Genomic DNA, 25,724 nt, shown 5'->3' with positions numbered 1-25,724 from the left:
TTTGACCATGTGAACCTCAGTCATCAGTAATAAACTAAATTGCCAATTCTACAGTCCTTAAACACAAGAACATTTGATAGACACAAAGAAGACATACTTTGCAACAATGAGAACATTCTTGCCTCACAAATATTTTGCCTACAAGAAACACACTCCAAATCTTGTCATAACTCTCACATTCCAAACTTCAAACATGTTATTGACACAATGGGCGTTAGAATTGTAACTTGCTATAAAGATGAACTAAATCTAATAAACAAAGAATATTACTTCAATGATGGATTCCAATGCCTTCTAAGAGTTTTCCAACATCAAACCTCTCATAACATAGCCATAATAAATGTATATAAGCCTCCAACAACAAAAACCAATCCACTCACTAGAATGCATATTTGATACAAACATTCCCACATATATCTTAGCATTGACTACAAGTAGTAACATGGACAAACTCATCTAAGAACCCACTACAACTCACGGCTCCACCTTGGATCATATTTGGACAAACGATTACTAAACCCGTGCTTTGCACGGGCAAAGATACATGACCATCCTCAACAACTCCCCATATGAAGGTGGATCTCTCATTCTTAAATTGCTAATCAATTCACCTTGCATACTTGGATTGGATTTAAAATTTTTGGCTAAGTCTTAACCCATGGCTCTAAGATATTCCATCTCCTCCTTATATTGCATTAACCTTCATCTCCTCCTTCCTCCGAAGGTGACCTTCCATCTCCTCTATTCCATTGACCTTCTATCTCCTCCTTGCGTGTAAAGAAGCCTCTTGTCTTTCCACCTCCTTCCCAAAGCTTGCCTCTTGTCCTTCCACCTCCTCCCCCCTCCAAGCCTCCATCCAAGAGCTCATTCTTTGTGACATGTCTTTTTTTTTTGGGTGTCTGTGGTTAAAGGTTAAAGATACGTTCACTACTTGAGGACGAAGGTCACGGGAACCCACTTGCAGGAAGGTACTAGACATATTGGTCTGACCATTCAATAAATTTACACAAGCTTGTCACCAGTACTAGCACTGCCCACTACAAAGCACTCGTGCTTGCCGCATGAAGGTTGATCCTCCGCATTATGTTTTGCTAAGGATTCCAGAAAAAGGTTTTTCTGGCGACACCCAATGCTGCCATCTGGCTTTTGTTTGTGGTCGTGCATCACAGGTAGGTCAGGGACCGAGCTCTTACGGAAGGAGTGCTTCACGAGTCCCTCTCAGTTGTGGGACAACCGAGAGAGCAAAGTGAGTGTGTAACAATTCTGGCCTGAATGATTAGCACAAATTGTAGATTGGCTAGTCTGACGAATCTCTTGTGAATCTTATAACAGACAAATCCAAGATCTCCAGATTTCAAGCATAAGTTTACCAAGGCGTCGCAATGGATTAACGGCTCGTACAATCCAGGTTGGGTTGAAGACATGCTGGAGAAAAAGGCCAAAGCGTCCACTGCTCGGCCTCATGACCGTGGCTTGGTAGAGGAGCGTAGCAAGGCTAGCTGTAGATCTAGAGTAAAGGTGAATGCATCTACAGCACAAGCACTGCACGAGAAGAGTTGCTGGGATACACTCAGCTTAGAGGAGGCACTCACGTCGATGGAAGAGAAGTCCCAAGTTCCTTCAGTTCAGAATCTTACCTGCATCTTGCACAAGTGCAAAACATTGAAAAATATAACGTATACAAAGCGTTTGTATGCTTACATGTGCAGAAGTGGGATGAACGATCATAGATCTCTTGGGAACTACCTCGTCACAGTGTTGGTCCAACTTGGGAGCATGCACGATGCTCAGCAGGTTTTTAACAAGTTGGTTGATCGGAATGAGCATTCTTGGACTTCTCTCATCATGGGTTATGTTGAAGGGGGGGAATCGCATTACAGCCTCGAACTGTACCACAAAATGCAAGAGGATTCTGTACATCCTAGCAAATATACCTTTGTGGCCGTACTGAAGGCTTGTGCCAGGCTGAAAGATACTGAAATAGGTCGAGAAATACACGCCGAGATTGCCAGAAAGGGGCTGGAAAGAGATATATTTGTTGGCAGCACCTTGGTGGATATGTATGCGAAAGGTGGCTCGCTTACAGAAGCACAAGAAGCATTCGACAAGCTGGCAGTTCGAAATGAGGTCTCGTGGAACGCACTAATGGCAGGATATGTGGAGCATGGGCTCGGTAAGCAAGCCCTGAACTGTCTCACATGGATGCAACAGGAGGGTCTTTCACCAACTTCTGTAACATTCGTTTGCAGCTTGAAAGCTTGTGCTGGTGTAGAAATCATAGACAAGGGCCGAGAAATACATGGGGAGATTGCCAGAATGGGGCTGGAAAGAGATATTTTTATTGGCAGCAGCTTGGTCGATGTGTATGCCAAGTGTGGCTTGCTTGCAGATGCACGGGAAGTGTTTGACAAGCTTCCAATTCGGGATGTAGTCTCATGGACTGCACTAATCGCAGGATATACCGAGAATGGGCTTGGTCAGGAAGCGCTGAACTGTCTCAAACAGATGCAACTGGAGGGTCTCTCTCCAAACGGTGTCACATTCAATTGCAGCCTAAAAGCTTGTGGCAGCATAGGAGCCATAGACGAGGGCCGAGAAATACACATTGAGATTACTAGAAAGGGGCTGGAAAGAGATCTTTTTGTTGGCAGCACCTTGGTGGATATGTACGCCAAATGGGGCTTGCTTCCAGAAGCACAGGAAGTGTTTGACAAGCTGCAAGCTCGAAACGAAGTCTCATGGAATGCACTAATGGCAGGATATGCCGAGCATGGATTTTGTGAGGAAGCGCTGAACTGTCTTGAACAGATGCAGATAGAAGGTCTCACTCCAGATGCTGTCACATTTAGTTGCAGCTTTAAAGTTTGTGGCAGCATAGGAGCCATAGACAAGGGTCGAGAAATACATGCCCAGATAGCCAGGAAAGGGCTGGAAAGAGATCTTTTTGTTGGCAGCACTTTGGTGGATATGTATGCCCAATCTGGCTCGCTTGTAGAAGCACAGGACGCATTTGACAAGCTACCAGTTCGAGACATAGTCTCGTGGACTGCACTCATTGCAGGATACGCCCAGCTAGGAGAAAGTGAAATTGTTTTCCGGATGCTTGATAAAATGAGAGGAGAAGGGATAAAGCCAGATGGGGTCACATTCTCTATTGTTCTTACTGTATGCAGTCACACAGGTCGTGTAGATAAGGGCCAGAAGTACTTTGAGGCCATGAGCAAAGATTATGGCATTATTCCAACGATTGAGCACTACACTAGCATGGTTGATCTCCTTGGCCGTGCTGGCCAATTGGACGAGGCAGTAGGGATGGTGAAGAAGATGCCTTTCAATCCTAATCTTTTGGTGTGGCATACGGTATTGGCTGCTTGTCGAAAGTGGGGTAATGTGGAGCTCGGAAGACTTGCTTTTGAACATGCAGTGCAATTGGATGAAAAGAATGTGGCATCTTATGTTTTGATGTCTAATATTTATGGAGATGCTCACATGCATGAAGAAGAGGAGATGATTTAGGCAATGAGAGTGAAAGACAAAACTTGGAATAAGCCAGGACAGAGTTGGTGGACCGACATTGGTGGGATTGTGCATTCGTTGTTTATGGGGGATGAAAGACATTCCCACAGAAAAATATACATGCAATGCTAGAAGGTCTCTCCTTCAAAATGACACGGGAAGGGTCTATCCCAGACTTGCATTGGGTGTCAAGAGACATGTTTGTTGATGCAAAGGAAGATGACGCTGAAAGATAGACTTAGGGACAAAAGGGATGAAGATGAGGAAGAGGAGGATGGCAATGAGGGTGGTTATGCCGAGGATGAAGATTAGCAGGATGAGGATATAGAGGATGAGAATCTTCTCACTGGGCGACGTACTACTTATCCTACTAATCAAAAAGGGGAAGAGCAGCATCACGAGGATTCGAACAATGACAAATTTTCCCAAATGGCAGAGGCCAAAAGTTTTTTGCATTTGATATTTTTTATTCCGTCAAAAAAATGAGTAGAGGGGACTTCACGGAGCCCGTGATATTGCGGCCTCCACGGAGTCATCTTCACTCATTTTTTTCGCCCTCCAAAAGCTGCCTTAGGAGAAGAAAATCCCATTACCCATCATCAACTTTTTGGCAAATTTTTTTGCCCCTTTGAGGGTTGGGTCGAATGCTTAAATGCTATGTAAGTGTCATGGTTGGATACCAAAAAAAGAGAAAAGGCGGTCTTTTGTGTAGACTAAAGGAGAACCTTTGAATGGGCAAAAAAATGGGCAAACAGGTCTCCTTAGAAACCGTAAAATCACGACCTCCTTGGAGACCTATTTGCCCTTTTTTTTTGCCCAACAACTAGCCTCCTTGGAGTACTCTTTGGCCATTTTTTTGGCCATTTTCTTGACCTAAAAGAGTTGGCTTTAGCCTCTAAATGAGCCTGACAACTACGCATCTTTTTAATGTTTCTTTCCGTGATTGCCCATTCAAAGCATTGCTCTCTGGAAGCCTCCTTGGGCCATTGTTTTTGTTGCTTTGAAGAGGTGGAATTACCTAACAGAAGTTAGGGTTTGAAAGCCCAAAAAAAAAGGCAAATGGAGGGTCTAAGGAGGCCGCGACATGGCAACCTCCAAATAGCCTCAGTTGGACTTTCTTTTGGCCATCTTCTTGGCCTAACAGGCCCATCCTCTATGCATAAAGGGCTTCCATGGCCTGTTTGCAAGTTGCACATGCATCTGTAAAGAGTCTAGTGGTTGCCAATTCTGCTCTGTTTCCTTTGATGGATGAGGGCTATAGTTTTTTCCACAAGATCGAGATATCGCGGCATCCTAGGAAACACTTTATGTAAATTTTCTATCCAAACAAAGGGAAAACAAAGAAAGGCTCATGTGGATACTGTGTGGAGGAGCTCAAGTTGAGCTACTATTAGGAGTCATTGCAAGTGAACTCCTACGAGTCAGAGGTAGGTACTTAATACTAAACTAAGAGTAACTTAGTACTTAAGGCTAGCTAATAACCTTGTCACCTCACCAATGGAACTGTTCAAAGTTAACTCTTTTGTATTTTTTTGCAAAATTGTATTATATGAAAACATAGAGCTAGGTAAAAATGGTGGTTTCCATGGGCTGTTTTTGCAACTTGTCACAAAGGCATGCCTTGATGTAAGAAATGCTATTGTAAAGCTTGGGGTCTTTATAAGAGCACCTCTTACACTAGGCTACCTCTTTATAAGAGCACCTTTTCATTGAGTACAGCTTCACAAAAAGTACAAGAGCATTAATTTTGAAGAGCTTCTAGTTTTGCAAAGGTACTACTCAATATGGATGGTGGGATAAGTTTATCTTGGATTTGGTACAAAAGCATTAATTTTGAAGAGCTTCTAGTTTTGCAAAGGTACTACTCAATATGGATGGCAGGATAAATTTATCTTGGATTTGGTAGAGTTTTGCAAAGGTACTACTCAATATGGATGGCAGGATAAGTTTATCTTGGATTTGGTAGAGGATTGACAAATGAAAACTTAATAATATTCAGTCTAAATATCTCACCATTGATGCCATTAGAGGAGATACTACAAAACAATTTGAACTATCATTGTACAAGAAATTGGAGAAAGATAAAAATTATACAATGAAACAAATGGTCACATAATAATAATATCGGTTTCTATTAGAGCATGTTCCAAATAAATTTATCTTTTGGGGGTGTCTTGGATAATATTTTATGTTGCCGTGCATTGGCATGTTCCACTCATGAAACAACCATTTAAGAAATAGAATATTATTCATATTTATTGTCTTCTAGCGTGTAGAAGACCAATGAATCTCTTAAATAGTAATGACTTTATGGGTATCTAATTTGTATGACTTTATGTAAATGTTATATTATTTTATCAACTATGGGCTATGTCCTTCTTGATGATTATGAAAAAGTGAGTGTTTATTTTCATCTCTCTATCTATCTAGATCAACCAAGAAAGGACACAATATCCCATAATTGTAGAATGTACCACTCGAATGCTGCTCTCGTTCAAACGTGATCGCTCAATGTTTTTACTTACTCCCATTGTTATGATAGCTCTTATGTCAACTCATATGATAGCTCTTTTGTTAGTTAGTTTGACATTCCTATTTTTGCTGAGCTGTAGTACTACCTCAGGGTTGTATATAGTTTCTTCTTTTTTCTAGCTGTGCTAGAACATTAAAAAAAAAAAGGAAATTGTGTCTTGGGTTGCAAATAGCGAATGCATTTTATGCGTAGAATTAATTTAGTAGTCGCAAAACCACTTAAGGATTATGAAAGAGATGACTTTGCTACTCACAATGGATAAGAGGGAAACACCGGAGTGGGTTGCAAATAGCCGATGTGTTAAAGTAGTCTCAAACCCACTTAAAGATTACGAAAGAGATGATTTCTCTACTGACAAGAGATAAGAGTGGGAAACACTAAGCAAACTGTTATGACCATGGTTACTATGACCACTACATGGATGTGGTTGTCTAACCCATATGGTTAACTTTTATTTTTTTAAATGACCATGAGTCAATTTTGATAACATGAGATGTATTTCCCATACATAATGCAATGTACCTTCATTTGAATTTCATAATGGAATGTACATTCATTATGATCAAGCAATATGTGAAGTAGCACGTGTTGAATAGAAGGGGTTTATTTTCTTGGAAACTTTCATAATAATACAAATATAAGAGTTTGTTTAATTCAAAGAGTGAAAATTTCCATGTAGAGGGGTACTCTCATAATCTCAAAATTTATATAAGTGTGTATATAGGTTATAAAATCCTTAGGTAGGGAGTTTTTTAAATACCCCTTGAATGCGTTCTATATGGGGCTTTTACACAGTGAACACCTTTCATTGCCAATAAAAACTCTTGAGGGGTGGGAATCAATGTCAAAATTACAAAGAGTTTATGGAAGAAAACCCTTGGATCTAGAGTTTAGAACTCAACCCTTTGCTTGAAAGAAACTTGAACTAAATTTTTTGTTCTTCTGGTTTGTCACATGGGAAACAAGTCTACCTAATTGTAACAAAGTTCCCTTACGTTGGTTACATTGTAACCAAAAGTAGCAGATCTGATTACTATTGTTACCATGATCATCTAGTTAAGTTACATTATAACACAAGACTACTCGATTTGATTACATTGTAAGCAATACCATCTAGTTTGAATTACATTATAACCAAGACCACACAATTTGGTTACATTATAACAAGTACCATTTAGATCGGTTACATTATAACCAAGTTCATTTGGTTCAATTACTCAAAGAACAAGTCCCCAAAACTAGGTTCCCAAACCATGGGAAAAAAAACCATGTTCCACATCCAATAAAGATGCACTTCTTAAATTTTGACTGAAGATTTGTTCTCAATTCCTTATCAACATGGACAAATGCATCACAACCAATGTTAACATCCACAGAGTACAGTCGCTGAATGCACGGTAACCAGTGATTAGAGGTGATTAGGCTTCATGATTTACTTCAACGGTTGCAGTAGCCATGGAAGGAGCATAGTACAAGCTTAGGGAGTTTGAGCCCCAAATACCCCCAACGGTCACTAGTTGCAGGTCCCAGCTGTCTGCAAATTACCATAAAATGTGGTTAGTGTAGTTAATTGCCTCATGGGGGTCAAGCCACAAGTAGCCCAAGATTGGCCTCGCCACTCTAGGTTTTGAGCCTCACACAGGGGGTTTGATCCCCAAATAGCTTAGGGCTTAGAGGCACGAGACTAACACGAGTGCTATTTGGGAGCTAGTAAGGAGCACCTCGCTTGTCCCAAGTGCTCTTATATGGTTAACACAAGTGCTATTTCTGACAGTAGGGAGAGATGGAAAGGATAGAAAATATGCCTTGGCACCCTACGGGCCCAAGAGTCTTTTAATATAAAGAAAGGGAGAGTGCTAAAAGGAAAAGGGTTGGCCCTCCCTTCAAAAGGTGACATGTATAAAAGACCAAATGGTTGACTTTGGTCTTTATTGTTGTATGCACAAGTTTGGAATACAAGCTCCCTCTTCTCTTCAAGAGTGTCTTCGGGTGTTATCTTGTCTCCTTCATAGTGCATTTGTGTTTGGCACTCCATCCCCCTTCACTCTCTCTTCCCCTTCTCCTTCTCCTTCTCCTACTCCTTCCCGTCTCCCCTTCTCCTTCCCCTTCTCCTTCTCCTTCTCCTTCCTATCTCCCCTCTCTTCTTCTCTCTCCCCTTTCCTTCTTTCTCTCATGGAAACACACTGCGACAATCCAAAAGCCGCTTGCGTGACACCAGTGGACGGCTCGTTCTTGCGTTGATCTCACAACGAAGTAGCTTGGAGTGGATGCTCCAACGGCATTCCTTCAACATCCCCATGACATGTGAGTCACCATCGAGACCACATTTTTGGCGTCACTGTCGGGGTATGGAGATATGCTTTTTCATTTGCACTTGATTTCTTTCGTAATTTACCCATTGCACAAGGTTCAAGCTTAACTTGGAGCTTTGTTAGTGGAGTTTTAGTTGAGGAATGAGGAAGGAAGTGTGAGTTGGAAGGAAAAGAGACAGAAAACTATCATTTCATGTTGTAGAGCATTTTTGAGCTTAGGAAGCTTGTTTTTGAGGTTTGTTGAGGCTTCCCCCATTTCAGTACAGCATGATAGGAAGGTAGTTTTTGAGATTGCTAAGGTGTGTATGTTGTCAAATCTCATAAAAAGCAACTAAGAATGAAGAATCAAGATGAATTTTGAAGTTGTTTTGTCTGTTAATAGTCACCCCTCAAGAAATCTTTCATTTTGGCACTCATATGTTGTTTTTCTCTCAATTATTTTGCATTGATGAGTAGGTGGAGTAGGTAGTATAGCATCCCCCTAGCATAAAAAAATCTGAACAGAAACTCCAAATCTATCAAAAATCATCAAAAAACCAGTCAGCAACATAGTGCATTTCTATCCCCATGGGTCGGTAGCTTAGCGCTATCTTGTCGATCGTCACCATATCCGTATCGCACCGGTCAAACTTTGTTGACCCATCGCCATAGCGCCTATCCCCATAACCTAACTTTTGACCACGGTTTAACCCGCCATCCTAATTAATGCATGTCAAAGTTAGCTATCTTGCCGGTCTGACAGTCGTTGACTCGTGGCCTTAGTGCTACCCCCATGACCATTGCTATAATAATATCCCGCCAATCAATGTCTTCAGTTATCCCTAAATTCGTGGCCATATTTGTATCTCGCCGATCCATACATCCGACTGACCGGCAGGATAAGCTCATCCCCACGACTGTTGCCATCTTGTTACCCCCACGCTCGTTGCTATACCTATTCTGTCGATCGGTGCATTAGGCATTATCCCACCAACCCCATTATCCATCAAGATGTTGTCTTAGCTCATCCCTACAATCGTGGGAATACCACCTATGTCCTATCCCGTCGAGCACATGGCACTATCTATCCCACCAACTGGCATGTTAGGCACTATCTTGCCGCCTATTGCTATACTAGTATCCCACTGACCGATGCGTTAAGCTATCCCTACGATCGTTGCCATAGCACAATCCCTACGACAGTGGGGATACCTCTAGGGTAGTCTAGAAAAAAATTTATAGAATTACAGTTTAGCCTGAGTGTGCTCTGTTAGAGGTCTCATACATGCACTTGCAGTCTGGAAGAATTTTGTCCAATGATCTTGCGCTTGAAGATAGTGCTTCAAGCTACGCTCATCCCACCTTTCACCCTAGCTAGGGATCAGTCTGATCTGGAAGCTCGATTCCTAGCTCCCACTCCATAATAGGACCCCGACAAGAGGATCCATCTAGATAGAGAGCTTGGACGAGGTGATGCAAGACCTCGGGTCCAAGGGCTTCTGAAGCCCCCTTCACTAGTATGGTCTCTCCCAACTGTCTTGCTTCTTCTATAGCGTCCAGGTTAAGACCTACATTCTCTAACATGTTTGGACGTTTAGGCCAAACATAGTCGGCAGACATCGAGAACCCCTTCACCAGCATGTCAGTGGGAAGTGAAGGTCAGCAAACAACCACCTCCTGAAACACAGACAGGGACTGAAACCACCTTTGTGGACCCACGGCCCTCCTCCTTCATAAGGCACCCTCAATGGGAATGCATGGATGATGAAGATGCATGGATGAGGGACTTGCGAGGACAAGACCCCAACTGAGGAGATGCAAGTGGCTCTCAAGGAGGGGTGTCTTATGAACCCCCAGCTGTCCCTGTGCCACCGACCTTCACCAACTATGTGGCCCCACAAGTTCCACCCTATTGTCCCTTGCATGGAACCTTCGTGCCAATGCCCCATGACCCACCCCCCTCCAGGAGTCTAACTGTTTCCACCTGTACCTATTGCTCCAATGAATGTAGGCCTTGGCACATCCGTCCCAATGCCGCTACCAGCAACTCAATGGATTCCCCCTAGTGCCAGGCTTAAGGCCCCCTCTTAAATTGCTCAGTATTGAACAAGGCCAGGTGGCCGTAGTACCCTTAAAAGTCATCACAAGGATGCAAGCCAAAGCCATAGGTAGGGCAATAAGGAAACAGGCTGGGAAGGATAAAGGCCCCCTACCACAAGACCTTGACGTTCCTCAACATTCATAGACCTGGTCCAAGAAGGCCATATAGATAGATGATGGGTCTAACCAGGTGCTCATCCAAGATGGTTCCGATGAGGAGACAGCCACCCTCGCCATCTCGTCTGCCTCAAAACATGCTTCCACCCAAGGTGACCTAGAAGTACTTCCAAGCTCAGGTGTAAATAAGCCATTGCAAGCCCAAGGCCTAGCACCCCCATCCCCCTATAAGGTAACCTATCCTAACCCAGTCCTAGAGAAACAATATGTCATAGAGTCTGAGAACTTGGTACAGGACTGCCAGGAAAAGTTTGAGCATAGACTCAAGGCAAGCACAGGTTCAGATACCATCCATCCAGCCCACCTAACTAGCCACTAAGGAGAAAAGGCGCTCAAAAAAGGGTGGAAGAAGAGGAACATTTTAGCTTCGATAAGTCAGAGGCTCCAGATCTGATGCAAAAAATGTTCCAGGAGGACCCAGTATTGCAAAACCTACAAGAAGAAGGAGATCTTTACAGTTTTGAGGACTTGCTATCAGTGGGAGGAGAGTGCTCACAGGAACCCTGTGATAGTGCTGGGTTGGTTGCCTTCCTCTTGACCAAGGTAAAAATGCCGATCGTGTCCTTATTGAGAGGGAATTCCATCCTTTGTGAGACCTATCCAACTAGATGAAATGACAATTCCTACCCCCAAGCCCTATTAGCCCTAAGGCCGACCAATCACCACCAGAGGAAGAACAAAACTTACCCAAGGTTCCCATCAATAAGCTAGGCCAATACTTCGAGGGTGATGACACGAATGTGAATGCTGTGTAAAGTGGGGAAAACATGCGCTCGAGCAAACCCATCTAGTGGCAAAATTGGCTAATGGTAAAACTGTAGAACCCTTGGGAGTCCTTACTGGTATTAACATTAAAGTATTCAGATTCATGTACCTCGTCAAGTTCGTAGTCATGGATTTCACCCCCAGCAGCTAGGATATGAGGCTATCCTAGGTAGACCCTTCTTATGAATGTCCGGGCTCGTACATGACTGGCGTACCGATAACATCGATTTGCAGCACGAGGAACAATCATGCGAGTGGACTTGCGCACCTACAAGGCCCACCCATTGTCAGGACACCTTTTTGCCACCACGAAATCTGACACAACTGTCCAGCCTGCATCCCTGAATATGTTCCAACACTATGAGAGGGAAGAGGATGAAAAAGAGTCCGATGAATTCTGGTATGCACCTCTTCCCAAATTTTCTCAGAAGTGGATGCACATCCTAGCCAGCATTGATGTTCCAAAGAGAATAGGGTCCCAAATCACAAACCCCGAGCTCAAGAGAATGACCCCGGTGGTTCCCCTTAGAATGTTTAATATGCTCATTGCTCAAACCCTATGAGGTGAGCAAAGGGATAGTAAGGGTCAAATCAGACCTCCATTGGCTAGCATACGTGGGTGCCATGACCGCTGACCATGAGTTGTCTTCCAATTGGGGAGCTAGGGTGAGCAAGATAACCTCCCCATTGGCTCTATAAGTTGGCAACAAGTACAAGGTGGCATATGGCAACAATAATCAATTGTTGCTATCCAAAGATGCCTAGCACATTAGGCAGTCCACCTTAACATTGCCACATCACCTATCACAATTTTAGATCTACTCAAATCTGCTTGGTTCCATTGTATTTGCTTGAATTTTGCTAGTTTTCTTGGATTTTCTTGAGATTGCAATTTTTTCTCAAATTATCCTAGAGTGTAGCTTTTCCTTGAATTTTCTCAGAGTTGTAGATTTTGCTCAAATTTCCTAGAACTTTCTTAGGTTTACCAGTTTTTCCCGAGCTCATTTGTTTTCTTAGATTTTCCCAAATTTGTTGGGATTTCTTGAATTGCCCAGATTTTGATTTTTGCTAAATTTTTAATTTTCTTAGATTTGGTTCTGAAATGCTTATTTGGATCTAGATTTTCTTGGATTGGCCTAATTTTGATTCTTTGGATTTTCATTAGTTCACACCTACTTTATCTCTATCACTTTTTGCCAGCTCTATTTCAAATAGCAAAGAGCAAGATTCCTCCTTTCTTGGATCAAAATAGCAAGCTAGATGATCATAATTATATGACCTGGAAGTACAAAACAGATAATCTACTTGATCTACACAAATTTATTTACATTGTCAATGATCTTCAATTTGTCCTACAATTTGATGGCTCAAAAGAATTATTTTCAAGCTAGATTTGAATGAAGAATATATGCTTTTGACAAATGCCCAACAACATTTGGAGATTTGTGTCGAACTATCAATCCAACTATCATAGGTGGAAGTTGCAAGATCTTAGCTCTTTCAACATGGTGAAATTGCACCCTACTATTAACCTCTAGTAATTTTGGCTGCCCCACCCAAGCAATCGAGTAACTAGGTACCACCAAGTAGCAAGTCATCGAGTGGCTATGAGCAAGTAAACACCACATAGGTGAGTCAATTAGTGAAGATGGTTTGCAGATGATTGTGGGTAGTTTTGGAAGTCAACTAATATTAGTGCCCAAGTCTGGATACTTGTTTACATTATCTAAGTGTGAAGATTGATTTTGAATAGTTGTATCTGAGTGTTAGATCATAGGCATACTATCGACCCAATGTTTCTTGGGAGAGATAGATTAGTGCCTCAAGATGAAGCATGTGAGAGTTTTGTTGCACTAGCACCTTGTTTCATGAGAACAAATATTGCAGCTACGATTGTTATCAATGTAGAAGGTGCCCCTTCTTTCTTATAGTAATACATCTTCATGCTCATCTCGTTGTACTAGTTGAACTAATCATTCTCTCATCTCCATACAATTTTTGTCCATGCTTTTGCGACCTATTTAGATGATGCTCATTTCCACACATCCAAACATTGATAGGATAGTGAGTGTCAAGAAACTAAGGAGTGCAAGAGAGAGAATCGACACAAAATAAGCAACCTTACAAGCACCAAGCACCAGACATGCTCAAGGGGCAAAGCTATCACATAAGTCAATCATCAGCAGGTGGGGGAAAATTGCTAAAAGAATCATGGTTTGTGAAAGAATCCCTAGAGGTTAAGGATGAGTGTGCACATGGTCCTCATGAGATAAGGCACATGAATCACACATGGGTCTCATAAATGTTCTCACATGGAGCATGCCCAATGTACTATGTGGTGAATAATACAAACAAGTGTGTGGATATAATGGTACACAAGTGTGTGGTGCATAAAACAAATTGGTGGAGCTCTTGGATTTATTTAAGGAGCCTTAGAGAGTCTAACTTCTATAAAGAACTTAACCTTTGTATACACATAGACTTATCCTATGTGGTCTCTATCTCTCTCGTGTGAGTCAACTTCTACAAGATAGCCCTTTCAAGTGTTCTCTCTCTCTCATAGTTGTAGCTTCTATTGTGTTTTACCATTGATGTTGAAACTCCAACATGGTATCAAATCAAAGATCCATGCTTGAGTGTGCGCCTGCTTAGTCTATTCCATAGACTTCTCTTTCCCAAAATTGGTCACATTTCCCTTGCCAATCATTGTGTCCTCTTTAATACTTCTTTTTAGCTCTATAGCCTTTCTAAGTAGCCATAGTGCAAGCTACTTATAGCAACTATAGTATCTATTAGAAGCTTAGAGGCAACTATAGTAGCAGCCTATTAGAAGCTTATTGGAACTATAGTAGCAACCTATTAGAAGCTTAGAGGTAGCGATACAAAGACATAGCAAAATTGCACAAACTCCTCCTTTCCATACTCAATCCTTAATTTTGTTACCATCACATGAGCCTCCTTTTGAACTTGTCGGTAGCCAAACTGTACCTTGGGATCCACTGCCACCATAGTCAAATGTTGTTCTATTGTACTGTCCACTTAGTGACTCTAGCCTACAGTGACCTCCACAAAAGGTCTATTAGCACTACACAATAGGCTGAGATTAAGGTGAGAAGAGGAGTAGCAAAGCTTCAAGCTTGGAAAACCAAGAGAGGCGATTGGAGAAACATGTGCGGAATTATGACTAGAGGTAGAAGCAGATAGAGTGCTTATAGAAATAACATATCCAAGAGGAGAGAAGTGTTAATAAATGAAGCAATGAGCAAAGTAAAAAATTATTAATCAAAGCAAGCAATGCAAAATTGATGAGTAGTGAAAGAGAGAATAAAAGTATTAAGTAATGCAAGCAACATTGAAATGCACAAAGAAGATAAGCGATTCCAATGCCAATAGCTGATAGCATTAAAGAAAATTAGAGTGCAAGTAGAAATTCAAGAAATCCTATAACAAAACTTTGCACAAAGCAAGATCCTATACCACAATGACAACAGTGAGCAATGCTAAGAATAAATCAGCACAATGAAGCACAACAAATAGCAGTGACAACAAAAGAGAGCAGCCCAAATCAAATAGCCAATGAAGCAATTGAATCAAAGCACAACAAAGAAAGAGAAGCTGAGAGTTTAATTGTTTGTTGGGAACTCGCATGTACAATCCACCATTTCTAAATCTATCTATTCCATTGGATCCAAAAGGGTCTAAAATCCTTTATTCCAATCTCAAATCTCTAGTTTGTGAAAGCTCCTGGTTGATGAGAATTTGTGAATAATCCACGACGTGTAGATTATTTTTTAAAATTTTGTGAAGGAATTGCTAAGTCAGAAAGAAAAAATATATACCATTGGTCAGAGAGAAAAAATATATACCATTGATCTAAATTCAATGAAATTCTTACATGTGGCAAGGGGATTTCGTTCCTTTTCACCTCTCCAAAATGTATGCATGTCTTATAGCATATGTCCAAACAGGCATCCACATGCATTTAGGTGACGTATTGAATCTAATGGGATTTGTACTCTCGTACTTCTTTATGTTTCATGATGATGACATTGACAATAGTGCTCTTTATCTTTTTGGATTCAACACTACCCTTGCTTGTCAAATGAGGCAAGAGGTAAGACTCTTCTTTCTATACCGTATAAAAAGTAGCAAGAATCATGTCATATACAAGAGACCAAGTGATGTCAAATAATGAAACCACACCACCCTCAAGTACATCATTCAAACCATAATTGTAAAATACCACCTGGTATATGTCTAAGATATAAAGGCATTAACCTTGTAATCTACATGCATAAGATACAAAGTCATTAACCTTGTAATCTACATATGCATGATCCTATGTAGCTATTGTAACTCTCTCCATGTGTTACATTGAAAGAAGGTGTTGAAAGAATCATGGTTTGTGAAAGACTCTAAGGGTGACTATGCACATGGTTCTCATGAGAAGAGTCACATGAATCAAACATGGGTCTCATAAATGGTCTCACATGGAGCATACTCAATATACTATGTGGCAAAGGATACAAACAAGTGTGTGGATATGGATGTGAAACCAAATGGGTAGAGCTCTTGGCTTTATTTGAGGATCCTAATAGAGTTTATTTTTATGGAGTGAAATACAAAAGAACGTACTCTTTGTATACACATAGCCTCATCATGTGTGGTCTCTATTTGTCTCATGCAAGTTGACTTTTACAAGCTAGCACTTTCAAGTTTTATCCCTCTCATAGTTGTAGCTTCCATTGTGCTTTACTCTTGATGTTGAGATTCCAACAAAAAGGCCATCAACATTTGGCAATCCTACTAGGGATTACTATAAGAATTAGTGGAAGGAGTGAGTGGAATGAGTAATAGTAGTCATTAGACATGAGTGCATATTCACAAGAGCAATTTTAGTTCATGTTAACGAGCAATGAGCTACGACAGTTCCTTGGAATAGCACATTATGATGAACAAGTAATCTGAGTGACACACTTGGAACGAGGCCAACTATATGGGCTAGGTGAGAGGAGCACCTACATCGAGGTGGTATAAGTTGGTGGAATTCAACTTAAGAGCTAGAATGAATTTAGAGCCATGGCTGATGTTAGAGAAAGTAAAAAATCCACATCACAACAAAGAGAACAACAAGTAAAAAGACCTGGCCAACCTAATATATATAAATAGCCCCTAAATTGAACCCATAGTATGCCAAGGAGCTAGCTACGAAAGGGCCATCAAGGCAGTTCCATGAAGGCTCTAATCATTCTTCCATAAAAGGCCAATTTAATGATTCATTCTTCACTCCAAAGAATATAGAGAGACCTTTTGCAACTATATGAATTTGATCTAATGTTCGCAAGTCCTTTCATTTCCTTAATCACATCGATTGGATTGTGGACGATCTGATGGACGTGATGAAAGTGGGATAAGAGCATATATGTGATGCTTGATCCGACATCGGAGATGGATTGCCATGGTGATAGGTTGGTCAGGAGAGCCATTTGATCAAATGAGGATCAACATTTGAAAATAGGCATCGCATGCGAGTCATTGGATTAGGAATCACGATCTACAATGGAAAAATGGCATTCAACGCGAGTGATTTAGTCAAGTTCAAAAATAAGTCAACCCTCATCATGACACGTTAAATTCCCCTTTACCACAAGTGCTCCACAACCTTTTCCCTTAGAGATTCATGCTTTAATCTTTTTCTTGATCTCTCCCTTATAAGGCCCTTTTTGAATCGATATTTCCCCTTATGCATCCTTAAACCAAGCAGTCCTTGTATAGTAGTGGCAGTAGCTAGTAATGCTTGCATTGAAGTCTACAATGTTTTAATATTATAACTTAAAAAAATATGCTCTTTATACAACTTTTGAGTGTTTACTTATGAAATTTCATGTAAGTCAACTAGACCTAAAGATAGAGAAACCATCCAATTATCTTGGCCCCTCCCAACATAATTTAATGATTATAGACATGGTAATCTACCTATAAAATATGTGTGGGATGGCTTGTCACCTTTCCCTATATCTTGCTCTTCCTTGAGTATGCATCTATTTGCACTATGATTATTCACAACATCATGCTCTGTTGATGAATGCCATTATTTCACACACACTAGTGCAATATATAGCAATACCTACATTTATATAGTTTTATACTCTATATATAACTTTTCATCATTACTTGTAACATTTCATGTAAGTCAAGTCAACCTCAAGAATCCTAAACCATCCATTCATTCATTTCTCATCTTTTTTTCATCTTCAAAACACTCTAACACAATTTTGATTATTTTATTTTGAGTTTTGTATCATGCGTCAAAAACCTAAAAAAGCCTATAATTTTTATTTATTTCATGTTTTTTTTACATGCAATCTATATTGCATGTATACTGTAATCTGTATAGAAAGATTGCTTTCTAAACAACTATACTAGATTGTAAAATGCCACATGCAATGTCTGTTTTATAATATATTATCACATGCATACATACATATATATATGTATCTTACATTATACAAATAAATATTGCATCTATGTGTGGGTTATTACAGGTTGGCATAAGCGAACCTCCTAAACAACACACAACTAATGTTTTTTAAAACCATTTTATGTGGATTTTTACTATTAATAATTATTTTGTATTTAAAAAAAATTAATACTATGAATTAAGTGCTAAAATATCAAAGTGCAACATGTTCAACTTATTTGAAAAAAACCTTCTCTAGCTATAAAAGAATTTCAAATTAAAGAAATAATATTCAATTAACAACTAAAGAAATCAAACACTACAATGTACTAACCAAAAACACTAAAATAAGGCTACTTATGTCTATGTGTGGGTTGATACATGCCAACAAAAGTGAGCTACTCAACGAACACATGATACTTTTTATGCAGGATAGAATAAAACTCTTAAGTTCAATTTGAAGCTTTGTTAATCCTTTTTGTGTTTTTTGTTTAGACCAATTTTATTTATGTTTTTTCCCGTTTAGACCATAGTGGTTGATCCAAGCCATTTCCCAAGTTCCTTCTTTGAAAGGATGCATTGTTCTACATGACGGTAACCAAGTAGCCATGTAGCTTCAAGGATCACACATTAACAAGGTGCTTGGGCTCCACTACCCCTTGTTGGACTTCCACAGCCATAGTGTTGTATAGCAATTTGGTTTTTGCTTCTTGAGAAGAGGCCCACCAGTGAGTTTACGATCAATAGCTCGGGGTTTGTGATGTCATTCATAGAGACTGCCTAGAAAGATGCTTTTTCCTCGTGCCACCACTCTATATACATGTCCTACAAAATCTTTGGTTTCCATGTTATCCTCCATCTGACATCATGCTTCCTAGCTACTAGTTAGTTTCTTGCTTTTGTGGATATGTTGCCCTTGGAGATTGCATTGTACATTCCATGCGTAGGCCTAAAACTCTGTTTTGTTGCATATACTTCCATCAATTAAAAAACTATGTACAAATGTTGTGTGATAAAAAATTTTGCCTTTTGCAGGATACCCATGTCTTCAACCCTGCTTTTTTCTACGCTTTCTTTGGGTAAGGTTTCTTGTGTTCTCTTGTGCTTTTATCTAAATATTCATTGCAAAGAAGGGTTACTTTCCCATGTAGTTTGCCCTTACGCAAAGTCAAAATCCATTACTCGTACTACCAAGCAAGAAGCTCATGTCTCCTCCCAACTACACTTGCGTCTTTGTCCATAACCTTTTATGTGTTTTCTCCAGCCCTTATCAAAATCTATAATGTAGTGCAATGTTGCTTTCGAAGGTTTCATGATCCTGCGAAAACGAGCATTATTTTCAAGAAGTGCCACAACACAATCCATAACTGTTGCAAAGGAATTAACATCCCCCTTTGCTCCTAGCCCCTATCAATATTCTGCAAGCTATTTTTTCCTTTTGCTTTGGTCTGCTTGATGGTGCAGGTACTTCTAACCACCTAGATAGTTTGATCCATTCACTCAAGCTTTCTGGATCCACGAATCTTTTTGACACGATAATTTTGGTTCATCTGAAAACTTAGACAACGGACCACTGAGTCACCAAAATGGAATCCACATTGAGCCTAGGCTTCTACAACATAAGGTTGGATGATGGGTTCATAAAGAACCACCCATCAAATATTGATTTGGTTTCTTGTTGTGTCGCACTATATCCTGCATGCACCCACGCCATGATATTTGATACGCTACGATTGGAAGCCATCAGTCATATCAGTGAGAAAAACTTGATGTCAAGGAATTCAAACCATCCAATCGACACTACAAAGATTGATGTTGCAGAAGAAGACATCGTCAACCATGTGCTCCAACATTGTGAAGACTCCATTGATCTAATCTACCATTGTGTTGCAAGACTGTAAGAAACTCTACAAGATTAATTCACCATTCTTTTGCATGATGCACTTTCGATATGCCCGATATTTGATTTACAAGTAGCCAATGGAGGTCAAAGCAGTGTCCTAATGATTGACTAGTCACATGCTCCAGCCACAATCATGCCCCTCTTACATACCCCGAAAAAGAGGGCCTACAACATTTGGACACAGGATGATGAGCTCTATTTGATGCATCTTCTTCAACAAAATATAGACTTGCCAGCAAAGGACATAGTCTTTGAGGAAAAGGGAACAACTTGCAACTTTAAGGCTACGTGTAACAAGATCTACAAACCGAAAGCCACAATGTCCCAAGCAAGCCACATAGCCCTGGCAAACGAAGTGCTTCCATCTATCTAGGAAGTTAGCCAGCAAAGGAGCGACAACTTCATACACCAGTTGCCAAGCCCTAGCACCACTAAAGCCAACCAAAAAAATTGCAAAAGGAGCAACATTAAAGCCCATTGAGCTTACCAGCATAAAATCAACAACACACCAAGTTACGCATGTTGCTCCTACAAGCCCTTGACTTTCAAGTCGAAACTGACATCAACAAACAATGAGTTGACAATAGAGGGGCAAAGGGATGCCAACTCCAACCTGGTGGTAAAATCAAACAAGCTGGTTTGCTCATTGTGTCACGGCTAGCTTTGGAGCAACAAGAAGCCCAAGTTCTCAAAAGACAACATGCAAATGGCCGAGCCACAAAAAAGCATTGTGACTCAATAAAGTCGAAGAGCGGCTGGTTTCAATTAGAATACCTTTCGCACAAATCAAAAAATTGACATACGAACGGCAAATGGGACTGCATGGTAGCATCATTAATGTTTTGCAGATGTTAATAGGGCACAACACGTCCTTCCCCGCTTCATTGTTGATAGTGTGATGGTCACGATCACAATCAAAAGGCACATGCAACATAAACACAACTACATCAGCAGTTTGGTGTGTCCCACCTTGACAATTCATGCACTACAAGAAATGCTACACACTCCTCTTTACTTGTAAAACAATGTGAAAATAAACCAAGCATGGCTCGAGCACATTCACAGTCTCCAATTTGATGGAGAGGATCCCCAGCCAGAGTCGCCCAACACCTATGATAGCCCATCACACATAGATGATGGAACGGACAGTCTTGTTCATCATAGCATTTACACATCCCAACAAGTCATTGATTTTGAGAATGGCCCAATAGTCGTAGCACCTTTAGAGTGGTTCTCCCCACTCAACCTCTTCAAAGATGAACACTGTGAAGAACTAGCTTTCCCAACTCTCTTTTTTGGGTGCCCTCGTGGTGGGTACAACATACTTGCAAGAACAAATTATCAAGACATAGTCAAATGGGAATTGCATAATGAGGATCGGCGTTTTGTGATGTTGGTCAAGAACTTGTTCTTCAAGGCAACGTAAGTGCTAGTGTAGCATGTCATGTCATCTACGTGGGTATGCATGAGGAAAGGGCAGCTACTACAAGGAAGGAGACTTGAGGTGAGAACTGCCATGGTGGACACAAACATCAAGAGACTATGACAATCTAGGATAGGATTTCATGACTTCATCTGCATGAGGACATCTGCTGACTACAAGCTACGGCTCGAGCGACATCTTTTTGCCATGATGTGGCAACTTGGGCCACCAACATTCTTTGTCACTTTGTCTGTAGCTGAGAAACTATGGGAGCCACTACAATGGTGTCTCCGAGAGTTGAAACAAAGCAGCTTCCCTACGGGCAACAATTAAGACGGTTGCAATGTATAGGAGCTCACTAGGTTTGATCCTGTCATGACATCACAATACTATGTACACAAGTTCAAAGCTTTGAAGACATTTTTGCGAAATGATGATACCATTTTGGGCCCAATACTGGATTTCTTCTTTGTGACGGAGTTCCAAAATAGAGGCAGCCAACATGACCATGGCTTAATATGGGTGGGCGATGCGCCAAGTTGCAACATCTATAGTGATAGTGGCATAGAACAATTCATCGACAAATACATCACAACAAACAACAATGAACTTAGCATTGACCAAAAGGATTTGCAAACTCACAAGCACAAGAAAACTTGCAAGAGGAAAAAAAGAGAATGCAGATTTGGGTTTCCACGACTGCCTATGCGACAAACAAATTATCCTTAGGTCCCTACCCAACAAGATGGACAATACCTTGCACAAACAAAAAATGGTAAATGTAGTGCGGAGTAAATAGTGAGCCCGTTTATGTTGTATGCAGCTTTTCTTGTGTAAGCTAACATTAGCACATGTAGTAATTTGTAATCTATGTTTTGGATTGTCTGGTTGTAAAATCACAGTAAACCTTGTATTATGCGCAACAAAAGATATGGTTTCCCTATTCCAACCCCACCTGTTAGGGACAGGTGTATTTTTTCATTTGGTTTAGTTCGTTTTCATATCATAACATCATCAAACAGTTGTCTTTGATCAAAGTTCAATGATCGAATCATTTTGAAGTACACGTCATTTAGTATTTGTTTTTTAATAGGAATGATGAATTTATCATTCAATGTTTTCCATTGTTTTGCTTTCATGTCTAATGCAATGTTGTATTTGGGAAAGTCGTGCTATTGTGTGGGCTCTTTTTTGATTGTTGTATTACCGTTGTTGTCAATTAATAGATTGTCGCTTATATTTGTTGCTTGATTGTTGTCATCGTCTTTTGTATACAAAGTTGTGTTTTGTATAATTCTTTGATATCAAGAATTGTAAGCTTCTTCCCAAGATCCATGTATTGATAATTCATGGTCCCATGTATTGATAATTCATGGTCTTCATCATTCTTGAAAGGATAGTATAGTAATAATTGTTCACGGTAATAATTGTCCGGATCTTTTGCTATGTTGAACTTTACAAATCTTATGGTTCTTGTTTTTTTCATTTTTTTTGATTGTGTTGTCTTTTTGGTTGTATTCTACAACAAATGTTGAGATTGATTTGAAGAAGACATATGGTATATTTTGTGAGAAATGAAGGGATGTGTGTGTTACTTCCCATTTTTCTATGTCTTGGTATGTTAGCTTGACATTTTTAAATTTTCTTTCGTGTCTGAAGAAGAGTGTTGGAAAGTTTAGTTCTTCACTGTGCTTGTCTTGGAACAAACCCAACAGTGTATTATCTTCACAAGGAGCGATGTACCTTATGTCTATTTCGAAATCTATGACTTGCTCAACTGTAATAAGATTATGAATTAGTGTATCTGTGTAGGTGTCATCATTTCCTTCATCATTAACTTCGTTGTTGTTGTTGTCTTCCTCCATTTTTTGGTTATCATGTATTATTTGTTTTGCAAATGTGTAGTCCATTCGTTGTTTATTTCAATGTTGTTAGCTTTGTAAAGTGGTGTTTGAATGAGGGTATGTACTACTCGCATCAAAACATTCGGACGAACTTTTCAAGGAGGTATGTGCTCTTATGTTGTATTTTTTTCTTGATTTAGAGAATTATGGATGAGTCATCGTTAATGAATCGTGGGGTAAGATATGTTGCACTTTAGTTGTGTTTGGATACGACATTAACAATGTTGCCTTGCATGCCATACTATCCACCTAAATCTGGAGGGGGATGAAATATTTTGGCAATGTGTTTGCACATATAGCTTTCTTACACTCTATGCAAATGCGTTTCGTTTTTGCATAAAATGGCATCTCGCACTGTCTTTCAGCCATTATCCAAGCATGCATGTCTTCTTTAACATATAGTGTTTGTTTTTTGAATAGCAAACGCTCAGAAGATATACGTGCATGTGTTGGAGTATCTTTAATTGCATTATTGTATGCACATATGTACTTTGTAGGAGTTTTGAATGTTTCGATGCATGCTTTCTTTTTTTTTTTTTTTGAAGATGTTTCTGTACTCAGAGTTTGTTTTGCTAGTGTTGTTTCTTGGAATACAAGGATGATGCTCAATTTTCTCAATATGGTCATTGTTCTAGGTTTTGGGCTCTTGTGTCAATACCTGAATTGTATCATGGATTCTTTTTTTGATGTCCGAGATTTTACGTCTTGTAATATTGACACGTATTGTTGTTGAGGAAACTATTTGCGTAAGGTAGGCACTATATCATTTGTCGAGGTGGAGATGTTTCTTTTAATAATGTCCTCCGATATAAGCACCATGGCTTCCATCCAACGAGTCTTGTTCTTCTTGATTAGTTGTACCTTGCCTATATAAGTAAACATTTTAGGATGTTTTATTACAACTTGTATTTGTTTTAGTTGCTTGAGATCTTCATAGGTATTGAAGTATCGTAGTTTATTTTATCATGAACATGATATGTTTTGAATTTGAAACCCAAAGTATCGAGTAGAATGTGTTGCAAGAATAGATCTTCAGCATAGTAATAATAACCATCATCTAGCAATCCTTCAAATTATTCTTTAATATTATTGATGTGCAAGTAAAGTTGCTTAAAGAGGTACAATTTGAAGAATTGTTGTCCCCATTTGTCATGTGCGAATGTAGTTGTTTGTAGTAATTTGTTTCCTTTGGAGTAAACCATCTTTTCAGTGCTGCAAGCGTGATATGAAATTGCAACATATAAGATATGCATGTAAATACTCATTTGTTTTGCGGATAAAGCTCATAGAAAGAGTTGTTAATGTGTATTTCTTTTGGAGCGTCGCAGTTGTGAGTACTGATTTGCCATAGCGCGAGCTTTTAATTATAATATGTTGGTGCTTCAGAGTTGATTGTAGATGTTGCGAGATGCCTTCTGTGATGGCTCCACGAATGTGCGTAGTGTCTTTCGAATACTCTATGAAAGCAATAAAGTAAAACGATTGTATTGTATCGTAGCATGCTATTTGAAGATAACATGATAATGAAATTTAATTTAGAAATGTATTGTTGATATATATGTTCTTTGTGACAAAGTGAGTATTTTCTACTTAAAATGTGTAGCAAACTAGACTTCGAGTATAAACAAAATACTGTCGACAAAGCATATAATAGTACGCATTAGAACCAAAGAGGAAATTAATGCAATTATATAAGTACATGTTGCAAATGTTTTCATATGTGGTTATTTTCACTTACGCGTGTTTTGTTATGAAGCACATCTGCTATTCTTCAATTCTGAGATTTACAATAATGTATACGAATCATATTGTTAATAACATATTTTTCAATTTGGTACGAGTGCACAAAAAATGTTTTTTTGTTTCAGTATTAGGTAATTAAAGTGCAATAATCAATTCGCCGATAATATGGTAGGAGTAAACTTTAATTAGAAAACATACGCATGATCTCTTTTTTTATTGTCATCATAGTATAACGTCGTACTTACACTATGGAGTGTAACAATATGTGCAATAATTCTACATGGCTATGATTTTAATTTGTTTTAAGGTGTCGAGGTATTTTACTAGTAAAAAACAATGAAAACACATAATTATTAATTTTGTATGGTTACTTTCAAGCGATTTTTACAATTTCCTTTTAACATGTCGATGTATTTTGCAAGTAAAAAACAAGGAAGATGCATAAGTATTAAGTTTGCATGAGAATGAAGCTCATGTGCTTGTACTAATTAATAACATTATCACTAATTAATGAGCACTTATTGAAAAATCTAACTTCTTAGAATACAAAAGTTACGAGTATGAAGTTTCTATAAGTGCATGATTTAGTATTACGAGAATGAACCATTGTATTTAAGACATTAAATAGGAGACATTTAAGGATAAACTTTATATATTTCCTATGACACTTGAAACAAGAAGAATATACCACCTTTTTCTATATACAATTACAACAATCAGACAAGGGGCAGTAGAAGAGAAGCCAAACTTGATAGGATTTATGTATCCCAAGACCTGATTAGTCAAACAAGCATGATGACAGGTCAAACCTTCTCCTCTCTCTGCCTATCCGATCACAAACCTGCCATGCTATTTTGTGACTTTGGCAGTGGGAGGAGAGCCACTTCTTGACGTTACTATAAGGAGACA

General features: G+C 39.5%; 1 protein-coding gene across 1 annotated transcript; it reads left to right on the top strand.

The window, feature by feature from the left end:
* The first annotated feature begins 1,068 nt into the window (after nt 1-1,068).
* Nucleotides 1,069-4,233, top strand: LOC147889190 (pentatricopeptide repeat-containing protein At1g03540-like). Its single transcript, XM_087391146.1, has 2 exons — nt 1,069-1,246; nt 1,333-4,233. The coding sequence occupies exons 1-2, from the start codon at nt 1,130-1,132 to the stop codon at nt 3,514-3,516; spliced, it is 2,301 nt and encodes a 766-aa protein (XP_087247272.1). The 5' UTR covers nt 1,069-1,129; the 3' UTR covers nt 3,517-4,233.
* The last annotated feature ends 21,491 nt before the right edge of the window (nt 4,234-25,724 follow it).

This window comes from Dipteris shenzhenensis, chromosome 20 (genome assembly GCF_047967505.1).
Source record: "Dipteris shenzhenensis isolate YYH24624 ecotype China chromosome 20, Dip_SZ_1.0, whole genome shotgun sequence".
NCBI lineage: Eukaryota > Viridiplantae > Streptophyta > Polypodiopsida > Gleicheniales > Dipteridaceae > Dipteris > Dipteris shenzhenensis.
This window is presented reverse-complemented; position numbering and strand designations above follow the sequence as displayed.

Excerpts from the sequence above, each read along its gene's own strand:
- LOC147889190 (XM_087391146.1), top strand. The coding sequence starts at position 1,130 with ATGCTGCCATCTGGCTTTTGTTTGTGGTCGTGCATCACAGGTAGGTCA. Across the intron at positions 1,247-1,332 it reads GGGACAACCGAGAGAGCAAA|ACAAATCCAAGATCTCCAGA; the intron begins GTGAGTGTGTAA and ends ATCTTATAACAG.